The sequence below is a fragment of the Myotis brandtii genome, unplaced genomic scaffold (genome assembly GCF_000412655.1).
Source record: "Myotis brandtii unplaced genomic scaffold, ASM41265v1 scaffold601, whole genome shotgun sequence".
NCBI lineage: Eukaryota > Metazoa > Chordata > Mammalia > Chiroptera > Vespertilionidae > Myotis > Myotis brandtii.
The window spans coordinates 1,748,442-1,760,384 of record NW_005370276.1 but is presented as its reverse complement, the minus strand read 5'-3'; the positions used below and the strand labels follow the sequence as shown (position 1 = coordinate 1,760,384).

Below are 11,943 nucleotides of genomic sequence, written 5' to 3'. Positions count from 1 at the left end.
GTTCCCGTAGACTTCCCCATCATGGTAAATGGCAACTCTGTTTATCTAGTTTCTCAGAGCTGACCATGGAGTCATCCTAAGTCCCCTCTCTCTCCCACCCACAGTTTTAACCCTCTGGCAAATCTTGTCTGTTTAAAATCAGTGCCGAATCAGACCACTTCCTGCCACCTCCTCTGCCACCACCCTGGTCCATCCCACCCTCGCCTGTCACTAATATTGTTGAAGAAACCTTCCCCTGGTCCCCCTTCTCTCTCTACGGTTTTCTACATGGCAGCCTGACAGATCCCGTTAAAACAAAGTCAGACCCTGCCCTTCCTCTCCTCAGCACCTTCCCAGGTTAGGCCTGACATGATCAGGTCCCCATATTCTCCCAGCTCCTCTCCAAACCCTCTTGTTGTTGCTTATGCATCTCCAGCCACCTAGGCCTCCTCCCTCTTCCTCCACACCTCAGGCATGCCTGGGCCTCTGAGCCATTGCACTTGCTGTTCCCTCTGTTCTTTCCACTCTCCCACTTCCTTCAGGTCTTTAGTCAGTAGTTGCCTTCTCAGGAAGGCCTTTCCCGACATGTCTAATTAAAAATCACACCTTCTCGCCCTAGCCAGTTTGGCTCAGTGGATAGAGCGTCGGCTTACAGACTGAAGGGTCCTGGGTTCGATTCTGGTCAAGGGCACATGCCCCGATGCCCGGGTTGCGGGCTCAGTCCCCAGTAGGGGGCGTGCAGGAGGCAGCCGATCAATGATTCTCTCTCATCATTGATGTTTCTATCTCTCTCCCTCTTCCTTCCTTTCTGAAGTCAATAAAAATATATTTAAAAGTCAAATAAAATCACACCTTCCCTACATATGACACTCCCTACCCCCTGCCCCTGCTTTATATTGCCTTTTGGTACTTGTACGTATCAACCCTATTGAGTACAGTATTTTACTTATTTCTATTGCTTCTCATCTTTAGGATCCATAAGGGCAGGAATTCATTGTAGTTTGTAAGCTGTGTTGACTGTGGTTTGTTTGCACAGCACTCAGGACCATCCCTGGCACAATCTTATCGATTGGCTGACTAAATGAATGACACATCAGCTATGGGTCCTGCCCAGTGGAAAGTCCAAGCACAGATCCTGGTCGATGGAGATGTATACTTACCTGAAAGCCACCGAAGGGAGTTGGCATACATGGCAGAACGTTCAGCAGCACTCATTGTATCATTTGGGATTGTGTTTGGCTGCCAGTATCAGAAAATGCTACTTCAAGAGTAGAAACAAATGAATGGATTTATTTTTCTTATTAAAATAAGTCTGGCCTCTCTCGGGTCCTCATTTCCAAGATGACCAAGAAAAGAAGGAATATGCCCTAACCGGTTTGGCTCAGTGGATAGAGCATCAGCCTGCGGACTGAAAGGTCCCAGGTTCGATTCCGGTCAAGGGCATGTACCTTGGTTGTGGACACATCCCCAGTGGGAGGTGTGCAGGAGGCAGCTGATCGATGTTTCTCTCTCATCGATGTTTCTCTCTCATTGATGTTTCTAAGTCTCTATCCCTCTCCCTTCCTCTCTGTAAAAAATCAATAAAATTGAAAAGAAAAGAAGGAATAACGGTCGTGCCAAAAAAGGCCGAGGCCATGTGCAGCCTATTCGTTGCACCAGCTGCGCCCGGTGTGTGCCCAAGGACAAGGCCATTAAGAAGTTTGTCATTCGAAACATAGCGGAGGCCACAGCCGTTAGGGACATCTCCAAAGCGAGTGTCTTCGACGCCTGTGTGCTTCCTAAGCTGTATGTGAAGCTGCATTACTGTGTGAGCTGTGCCATTCACAGCAGGGTAGTCAGGAACCGTTCTCATGAAGCCCAGAAGGACCGAACACCCCCACCCCGATTCAGACCTGTGGGTGCTGCCCCACAACCTCCACCAAAGCCCATGTAAAGAGCTGAGTCTTTAAAGAGTGAAGAAAAGTTCTCTGGGGGAAAAATAAATGGAAATTGTATTTCAAAAAAAAGAAAAAAAAGTCTGGCCTGGCCAGTATGTCTCAATGCTTAAACGTTGACCCATGAACCAGGAGATCTGGGTTCAATTCCCAGCACATGCCTGGGTTTTGAGCTCACTCCTTAGTGGGGGATGTACAGGAGGCAGCTGATCGATGATGATTCTCTCTCATCATTGAGGTTTCTGTCTCTCTCTCTCCCTCTCCCTTCCTCTCTCTGAAATCAATAATAACATATGTGTGTTTTGTTGTTGTTGTTAACCTTCATCTGAGGATATTTTCCTTAGATTTTTTTAAAAGAGAGAGTGAAGGGGAGAAACGGAGAGACAGAAACATTGATGTGAGAGAGACACGTCAATTAGTTGCCTCCCGAACATACTCCAGCTAGGGCCAGGGTTCGAGCCTGCACCCAAGGTACATGCCCTTGACGGAAATCTAACCCAGGACCCTTCAGTCCACAGGCCGATGCTCTATGCATTAAGCCAAACTGGTTAGGGCTAAAATCATACTTATTTTTAAAATATATTCTTATTGATTCCAGAGAGGAAGGGAGAGGGAGAGAGAGATTGAAACATCAATGATGAGAGAAAATCATTGATAGGCTGCCTCCTGCATGCCCCCCACTGGGTATCGAACGTGCAACCAGGCATGTACCCTGACCGGCAATTGAGCCGTGACCTCCTGGTTCATAGGTCGACGCTCAACCACTGAGCCATGCCGGCCCAGCAAGAATATCTCTTTTTAGAACAAAGGGCTGCCCTGGCCAGTGTGGCTCAGTTGTTTGGAGCCTTATCCCATACACCCAAAGGTCACGAGTTCAATTCCTGGTCAGGGCACATACTTAGCTTGTGAGTTCTGTCCCTGGTTGGGGTATGTGCGAGACACAACCAATCGATGTTTCTCTCTCTTTTCCTCTCTCTAAAGTTAATAAACATAGCCTCAGGTCAGGATTAAAGAAAACAAAGGGTTGAGTTGAAAGAGAATTCTATAGAAGTGAAAACAATGAGAAAGCCGATCCACAGGCTGAGCAAGTGCTGTAGGTGGTGTTGGTCCTGGGCTGTTTGGTGGCCTCCAGCCTGGGTTTTAATGGGCTACAGGAGACAAAGCTTAGAGCCTGAGAAGCATGGGAGGTAAGGTTGGAGACCTCTAAAGTCTAGGACTCCTTAGTAGGTAAACTAGAACAAAAAATTTTTTCACACAGGAAATTGGTGGTGACATTTGTCTGTCTCACCCTGGTTGTGGATGAAAAAAAAAAGGCGGAATGTCCTATCTAAGAATTTCTAGCCAAGAACTTGCATCCTCACCAGTTTGGGGCCAGCATTCATACGGAACTGTGCAGCCCCAAGAAAACCCACGGGGAAAAGTTAGTGTAAAGTGAGTGATGAGGTGTGGGTGCCCCTCCCCAACTGAGGCATATCTTTTTGTGGAGCACCCTTTAAAGATTGACCTGAGAGAATTCCCACGGGTATGTGAGCTCTCAACCAATCAGAAGATACCAGGAAACAAGCCACTGTCAGGAAGAACAACAAACCACAGAATCAGACCTGCGCTGACCAGACACCTTGGAATTAACAGATGAGGCTACGTGCAAAACACCTTTAATGTGTTTACAGCAGAGGTCCTCAAACTTTTTAAACAGGGGGCCAGTTCACTGTCCCTCAGACATTCCACACATGCGCACTGTGGGCCCGGGACGAGTCGGCTGCTAAGCAGGACAGGCAGCGGCGGCAAAAACACCTGGCGGGCCGGATAAATGTTTTCGGCGGGCCGCATGTGGCCCGCGGGCCGCAGTTTGAGGACCCCTGGTAAAGAAATAAAGGAAGAAGTTAAAAATACAATGAAGGAACAAAAGCTAGTTAGATTTGACCTGGCAGACCTGGGAAAGAGCCAAACAACACCTATGATGATGAAAACGAATCTCATGGCAATCAGAAACTTATTGGATTGTTTACACTGCAGACCAGACAAAGCGGAAGAGAGAATTGTGAACTAGAAGATAGATCTGGAGAAATTACCTAAAAGACAGAAGAGAGTGACAAAGTGATACAAGAGAGACCAAGCCCCCCGAAGAAGTAGCAAGACCTGGCTGTGAGGGTCAAAGGGAAGAGAGTGGTTGACTCTGAACTTGGGTTTCTGGTTTCATGTTCCCTGGGAAGGGCCTTCGTAACTCCAGTTTGCATTCGGTCTTCCTTTCCCTAGGCTCAAGGAGAAAGAACCCCAGTTATGAATCCTCTCCCAAGAGAGTGAAATGGTCCAGCTGTAGCACGTCTTCATCATCCATCTTGTCAAACTGCGGCAGTTCTGGGTCTGAAGATACCTTGAGTCCCAAAGGTATTAATACCTTGAAGCCCAAAGGTAAATGTTAGGATCAATCTGGCCTGACTCGGGATGGTTTAAAGGCAGGTCATCGGACAGTGTCTGGGTGCTCAGGCGTCACTCACACCTGCCTGGACCCTTATCCCAGCCCCCAGGTTCCCCCTCCAGAGTTGACCCCCTCCCTCCCTGCTCACAGTCACCTGCTGTTCCCGTTGCCCCACAGTCTCACCTCGTCAACCTGGCATCTGAGACTCGGTGTGGCTGGTTCCTGTCTTAGCTCTCACCACAACCCTGTGCGCGGAAAACTTACTTTCTGGAGGTGCTGTTAGGGCCCCAGCCTCTGGTCTTTGCCTGTCTGTCCCCTCAGCAGGGCACTCTGCCTGCTTTGCTGGCGCGGCCACTTCCCCAGCACGGGCTCAGGTCTCCAGGAAGCCTTTTCCGAGCACCACAGGCTGGGTCAAGGCCATCTCCTCCCCCTCAGAGCCTCTCTGTGCTCTCCGTCTGCGCACCCACAGTGCCAGTGCCGGTCATTTGAGCGCAAGTCCCCTCTAGGCTCTCAAGGCAGCCAGTGAGTAAAGGAGGCGTGAGGACCACAAGCCGGTCTCCGCCCTCCCAGGCCCTGAGATCTGAAGTCGCAGCCCGAGGTGTCTCCTCTTTGTCCCTTGTTATCCTGTAGGCCCCACTACCTCTTGTGCTTTGGGTAGATGGTAGGTGGGAGGGATGGGGATGTTCGTATTTTTTTCCTGTGTCCATGTCCAGCTGATACCGTTTCCTCCTCACCACGCCACCCCATTCTCTTGCCAGCCTGGGAGCCAGTCAAGGGCAGGGCCTCAGCCTAACAAATGTCTTTATACTTAGCACAAGGCCAGGTCCTGTCTCGGGATGTTTTTGGTTGCATGTCTAGAATGTCTTTTTCCCCCTGGCAAGTTCTGTTCATTCATCAGGACCGAACTCCAATGTCCCCTCCTCCTGGAAGCCTTCCCTGACTTCTCCAGGCACAGTCAGTCTCCTTTTCATATCTCTCTGTACTGCCTTGCCTGACGGGCTGTGTCCAGGTTAGACTCACCAATCCAAGTAGGGGCTCTGGTGGGAGAGGCCCAGGTCTGACTCATGTCTTTGTCACAAAGACCTGACCCATGAGAGGTTTCAGGAACCATTTTGTTGTTGTTTTTCATTGAACAAATGAGTAAATGAACAGAACTATGATTATTGTCTCATTATTCATTCAACTTTTCTCTCCTGGATTTTCCTTTATTCTGGCCGTCCTGCTGCAGGGGGCAGTCCTCTAACCCCCAAAAGCAGCCCGCAGATGAAGAAGAAAAGCCCTCAGACACTGAAGCGGAGGCGTGTGACCATCTCCCTTGAGGCTTTGCCCACGGGGACAGTGCTGATGGACAAGAATGGACGACACTGGAAGCTGGGATCCCTGCAGACCAGAGACGACCAGGGCATTTTCTATGAAGGTACACTCCGTTTACAAGTGGGCAGGTGCTGGGCTGGGCCGGGCCATCTTGGGCATAATACACTCAGCAATAATATAACTTCCTCCCCCCATCCCACCCTGCAAACATTTTCAGTCAGCAGTTGGTTGCATCCACAGATGCAGAACCCGCCAATGCAGAGGGCCCATGTACTTCTTAACTCACCTGATTCTTACAACAGTCTCAGGACATCAGCACTGTCCTTAACCCCATTCTATAGATGAGGAAAACGAATCCCAGAGATGGGAATAACTAGCCAGAGTCTGGCTCCAGAAATCTTACAGCCGGGATGACGAAGGAAGGGTGGACACGAAGGGAGAAAAAGAGGGAGGACGCAGAGAGCCTCCTGGGACAGCCGGCGATGGCTCAGTTCACGGGCTGTAGGATGAGCTAGGCCCCGGCTGGGGCAGCTCTGCTCCTTACTGGCTGTGGCCCTCATGCCTGTTAAATTTTGAAAGCCACACATTGAGCGCTCCCGGCGCTCCCGGTGTGCCCGGTGTGGTGCTGGGCTCCCGCTCAATGGGTTCATTGAGTGGCACACGTGAGAGATGAAGCCAGCTGTGATCTGTGCCCTCTGAATCCTTGCGTCCCTCTCAGGGGTGGGCTTCCTATTTTACAGACATGGCAAGGAAGGCCCAGAGAGGTTTAGCACCTCGGACAGAGTCACACAGAGTTGATGGCAGGACTGAGCTTGAACCCAGGCTGGCCTGGCACAAAGCCTCCCTTGTGGCGTGGCCTTGCTAAGGTTTAGCTTTCTCATCTCATATGTCAGGTGGCACTAACAACGGCAGCAACAGTAATAGTATATTAGTAGATCTGCTTCCCTAAGGCTGTCCTGAGTGTTAAAGGAAAGGGCGTGTGTAAAGCACACACTTAGCACAGGGCCGGAGACATCGCAGGGTTTACAATGATGCAGAGTGGGACAGCACGCAAGGTGCTTATGAGGAAGTGCCAGGGACCAGTACCCGGGGAGGGGAGAGGAAGGAGGGGGCTGTTGCAGAGGCCTCGGTGCAGCCTGAGCTGGCCCCTGGGGGCTCCGGGGCAGAGGTGGTCCTTCTTCGGGTCCCATGTCAGGCCAGCAGGGCTGGGCCTTTGGATCCCCTTGACCAGCCTATGGCCGCCCTGGATCTGCAGCTGAGGGATCCCCGAGGGGCTGAAGGTTGCCCGTGACGAGAAGGTGGGGCTGGGCTAAGGCAACAAGTCCTCCTGGAAGGGGAGCTGCCTCCGTCACATGGCACTTACCCATACATGTAGACAAAGGCAGAGAGTTTGTCAGGGTCCCCAGGACCACCTAGGCTCAGGGATGCACTAGGACAGCAGTTCTCAACCTTCTGGCCCTTTAAATCCAGTTCCTCATGTTGTGACCCAACCATAAAATTATTTTCGTTGCTACTTCATAACTGTCATGTTGCTACTGTTATGAATCGTAATGTAAATATCTGATATGCAGGATGGTCTTAGGTGACCCCTGTGAAAGGGTCGTTCGACCGCCAAAGGGGTCGCGGCCCACAGGTTGAGAACCACTGCACTAGGAGGACCACAGGCCTCTCACGCCGTGATCCATCACAGGGAGAGGACCAGCAGTCGGCAAAGGGAGGCCAACCAGTGCAACTTCAGGGCCCTTTCCCCGTGGAGTCACACAGATGCACACTGAGACGTGACAGCACATGTGGCATGGTGTTGACCCGGGACACTCGTTAGAGACTCTGCACCAGGGTTTATATTGGGGCTGTCATGTAGGCCCCCTCTGCTGGAACACACCACCGTTCCAGACACTCGGCAGGAAAGCAGGTGTTGAGCACAAGTGTGTGCACAGGGAGCCCCTCTGACTGGTTAGAGAATGCCAGACCCTCCCGAAATCCAGCGAGGGTCGCCTTGGAGCAGGCTTTTCCAAGGAGAGCAGTCTCAGATCTGCTGTGTTCATAACCCTTTTCATAGCTGGGTATTCCCAGAGAGAGAAGGAGGCAGAGAAAAGGAAGCTGTCTGAAAACACGGAGCATCCGCTCTTGGAAACCAAGAATGCACTGGGCCCTGTGGGAACCAGGGAACCAGCACTGCCGCTCGTTCCTGGGAAGTTTGAGGACGCTGTCGCTCACTCTCCCTGTAGATCAAGCATGTCAGACGCGCAGTGGGCGGGCTGCATGCGGGCCGTGAGTTTGACATGCTGGCTGTAGATCATAACCTTGCTCATTTTGTCCGTCCACAGCTGAGCCTGTCTCCGCCTCCGATTCGAGTGGCCAGAAACAAAGATTCACGCTGAAACTAGTGAGTGGGCCTGGGGGCGTTCCCTGGGCCGGGGAGGGACGCGCTGAGGGAGGGTCTGGGGCTTTGGCAAGTGCACCCTGGATCTCCAGGCCTCTCTGTGGGCTGGGGCAGGCAGGAGAGCCAGGGGCAGTGGGACTGGGCCGGGCCTCAGGTTCTTCATCTCCCAGGGCCCTCATGCCTCTCACACTTCCCAGCTCTGCGATCAGGGCACGCGCCTCCCTCTCTGAGATGACTCTCCTCACCTGGGAGGTGGAGCCAGTAATAGCCAGGTCAGGTGGCCCGTCTGCCCACTACCGCCTGCCTCACAGCTGTATTTACTGAGCACCAACCATAATATAAAACTGTGCTGGGTGTTGGGGCTCAGCAGAGAACCAATCAGATGGGGTGCCTGTGCTGAGGAGTCAGGGAAGTCATGCCTGACCTTTTCAAACACAGGAAACATGCACTCACAGGAAACACGTACTCGAGGGGCCAGAAAGAAAAAAATAAATGGAGGAAGTGAGAGCAGCCAGGCCAGTCACGTCATTCAGCCTGGAGGAGGCACCTAGTAAAGGGCATGGGCGTGTCGGGCTCCACCACCATCCCTGATGCCGGGATTGCTTATTTGTTAGTCCTCACCTGAGGGTATTTTTCTATTGATTTTTAGAGAGAGTGGAAGGGAGGGGCAGGGGGCGGGGGAGGGGGGAATATTGATGTGAGAAAGACACATCGATTGGTTGCCTCCCGCACACACCCCAACCAGGGCTGGGGGACAAACCTGTAACCCAGGTACGTGCCCTAGACCGGGACTCAAACCCCAGACCCTGTGGTGCTCTGTGTTTGTGAGGAAGTGCCCAGGGATCAGTACCTGGGGAAGGGAGAGGAACCTCCATGTCTCCCCTGAGCCACACCGGCCAGGGCGTGAGTGCTGGGATCCTGGGTGACTTTTATTTCTTCATATTTTCTTACCCATTCTCACCCCCCTGGAAAACTGGGGCAGCTGGATTGGGTCCCTCTCTTGGCCCTAGATGGATGGAGGCCATGTGAGTGGTTTAGAGCGAGGGTTCCGGAGCCAGGCTCACAGATAAGTAATAGCACCTGCTTGTTGAGCGCCTGTTCCGTGCCCGACTCTGGGCTGAGCGTTTCCAAGCAAGCCTGCCGGGTAGTTAGTTACCTTGTTCCCCAGGGAATCCAGCACTCAAGATTCTTTGTTCACAGCTGTATCTCCAGTGCCCAGAACAATATCGAGCACACAGTGGGTGCTTTATAGAAAGAAAGAAAGAAGGGAGGGAGGGAGGGAGGAAAGGAAGGAAGGAAGGTAGGCAGACGGGTTCTGAAACGACTTCTCTTTGACCCTATGCTCTTATGAAACCAGCTGTACTGGTTGTATTTAAATAATTTATTTGGTTTTACTGCTGGGGGAAAATGTCCCAGTATTAACAATGGTCTTAGCAAACGTACTATTTTATTCTCTTTCACTTAGAGAAGTCTGGGACAGTGGTCCAGGGCTGATATGACGGTTCCATAACCAAGGGGTCCAGTTTCCTTCTCTCTTGTTGCTCCAGCATCCTCAGCCCATAACCTTCATCTGTGGGCTGAAATGGCTGCTCCCGCTCCCACTGTCGCGTATGCATTCCAGCCACAGGGACAGAGAGGAAGGGGAGAGCCTGCCCAGCCCATTGAGGGCATAGCCTGGGAGCTGCCCACATCGCTTTTGCTCACCTCCCCGTTGGCCAGAACTTGTCCTGTGGTCCTTCCTCACTTCAGCGGAGGCTTGGGAATCTAGTTTCTAGCTGAAGGCCGTGTTTGGGGAAAACTTGCAGGTCCCATCATAAAAGAAAGGAAAGGAACCTGGGCGATGGGTGATCACTTGAAGTCTCCGATTCGGGTCCTCGTGTGGCACCCTGGGGATTTGGTTCCGATCTGCGGGACTTGCCGGGAACCTGAGTTGTTGCTGCCATTACCCTGGGGTAATAGTTGGCCAGCAGTGGTGATCTGGGACCCCTTGTCTAAGAGATTCCAGTGTGACAACCTCCTCCCCTCCACCCCACACTAGGATGCCAAGGATGGGCGCTTGTTCAATGAGCAGAACTTCTTCCTGCGGGCCGCCAAGCTTTCGCAAGGTACGCTGCAGGGAGTGGGCAAGAGGGAAGACCTGGAGGTACCAGCTTGGTCAGAACACCTGGCTTCTCCCTGAAGGTGTGGGGAGGGTGGGGCTTAAACAGAAGGCCCTGTCACCCCTCAGTCCTCAGGCCTCACGGGGCAGACAACATGGGTGGAGGCCAGCTCATGCCAGCTCTTGAGAGCCAAGTGTTAAAATTTCAAAATTAGTTCAAGCCAGTTGTTAAACATAGCCCTTATTTAAATTAATCACATCAACTAACAATTCAATAAGTTAGATTAAGAAGAAGGGTAATAAATACTCAAAACTCATCACTTCATAATTATTTGTCTACATTTCTGTAATCTACACCCTTGAGGTTGTTTATATCCTTGTACTTGGATGGTGAGACCAGTACATAACTGTGCTGCCACAAATCCCTTCCCATCTCCACGTTCTGTGACCGTGGTGGGAGTATTTACACCATAGAAATTGGCAAACAGTACAAACCAGAGCTCTTTTCCCCTGGACAGCCAGCCATCAAACTGTTATCAGCACTCTGCTGCCTCTGTACCATCCAAAGGAGATCCTGGAAAATGGGCTAACATCTAGTCACTTTATCAGCACTCTGCTGCCTCTGTACCATCCAAAGGAGGTCCTGGAAGATGGGCTAACATCTAGTGGCACCATGACCAGTTTAGACATTTCCTGACCCGTATCGGAGACTTCAAGTGATCTCCCATCGCCCAGGTTCCTTTCCTGTGAATTCAGAAGTTCTCCCATTCTTATTCCTCCCACTCACTCCAGATTTGTATATTCTTTCCCCCATGTTTACCCCTTGTCACCTGCAGACATAGATGACATTCAGGGGTCACCAGGCCCACCCTGTCAGCACCCCCATTGTCACCCACCCACAGAGGTGGCGTCTCCCACCAGGAGACTCGAGGTCTGGTCTGGGCACAGGCACACTCTGCTTCTGGTCTGAGAATGGACTGCTGTCCCCAAGGGCCTGGGACCAGATGGCTCTAACCTCTCAGGTCCCTGCCTCCCATAGTGAACAAGTGGAAGAAGCTGTCCTCAACCCCCTTACTGGCCATCCCCACCTGTGTTGGTTTTGGCATTCACCAGGACAGGTACAGGTGAGTCGCCTAACTTGCCACCCACCCACTGGTCCCTTCCTTTCTCTCCCTGTCATGCGCTGGGACGTGGCTGGGGCCCTGGAGCCATTGGCCAGTTAGTTGCTTCCTTCCTTTCTCCTGCTTGAGCCAGGCGGATCCCCCACCAATCAGAACCCTTAATCGTGCCTGGGACCAGAACCTCGGGGCCACCCCGCACCCTTCCTTGGTGTCCTTTGTTCTGCTCGCTCCCCGGTCATCTCTCCACCTGGGATGTCGTGTCTTCCAGGTTCTTGGTGCTCCCCATGCTGGGGAGGAGCCTTCAGTCGGCCCTGGATGACAACCCGAAGCACACAATGCCCATGACCGGTTTAGACGTTTCCTGACCCGTATCGGAGACTTCAAGTGATCTCCCATCGCCCAGGTTCCTTTCCTGTGAATTCAGAAGTTCTCCCATTCTTATTCCTCCCACTCACTCCAGATTTGTATATTTTCCCCCCATGTTTACTCCTTGTCACCTGCAGACATAGATGACATTCAGGGGTCACCAGGCCCACCTTGTCAGCACCCCCATTGTCACCCACCCACAGAGGTGGCGTCTCCCACCAGGAGACTCGAGGTCTGGTCTGGGCACAGGCACACTCTGCTTCTGGTCTGAGAATGGACTGCTGTCCCCAAGGGCCTGGGACCAGATGGCTCTAACCTCTCAGGTCCCT

The 11,943-nt window shown here is 52.1% G+C and overlaps 2 protein-coding genes across 2 annotated transcripts in view; both read left to right on the top strand.

Annotated features, from left to right (window-relative positions):
- VRK3 (vaccinia related kinase 3) overlaps nt 1-11,943 on the top strand; it is a 39,092-nt gene that overhangs the window by 6,965 nt on the left and 20,184 nt on the right. Inside the window, exons 4-8 of the mRNA XM_014550485.1 lie at nt 4,170-4,325; nt 5,561-5,749; nt 7,974-8,032; nt 10,068-10,134; nt 11,167-11,251. Coding sequence (XP_014405971.1) covers nt 4,170-4,325; nt 5,561-5,749; nt 7,974-8,032; nt 10,068-10,134; nt 11,167-11,251 — 556 coding nt within the window. The remainder of the gene's footprint in view (nt 1-4,169; nt 4,326-5,560; nt 5,750-7,973; nt 8,033-10,067; nt 10,135-11,166; nt 11,252-11,943) is intronic.
- On the top strand, nt 1,299-1,976 carry LOC102253140 (40S ribosomal protein S26-like). Its single transcript, XM_014550484.1, has 2 exons — nt 1,299-1,337; nt 1,582-1,976. The coding sequence occupies exons 1-2, from the start codon at nt 1,321-1,323 to the stop codon at nt 1,910-1,912; spliced, it is 348 nt and encodes a 115-aa protein (XP_014405970.1). The 5' UTR covers nt 1,299-1,320; the 3' UTR covers nt 1,913-1,976.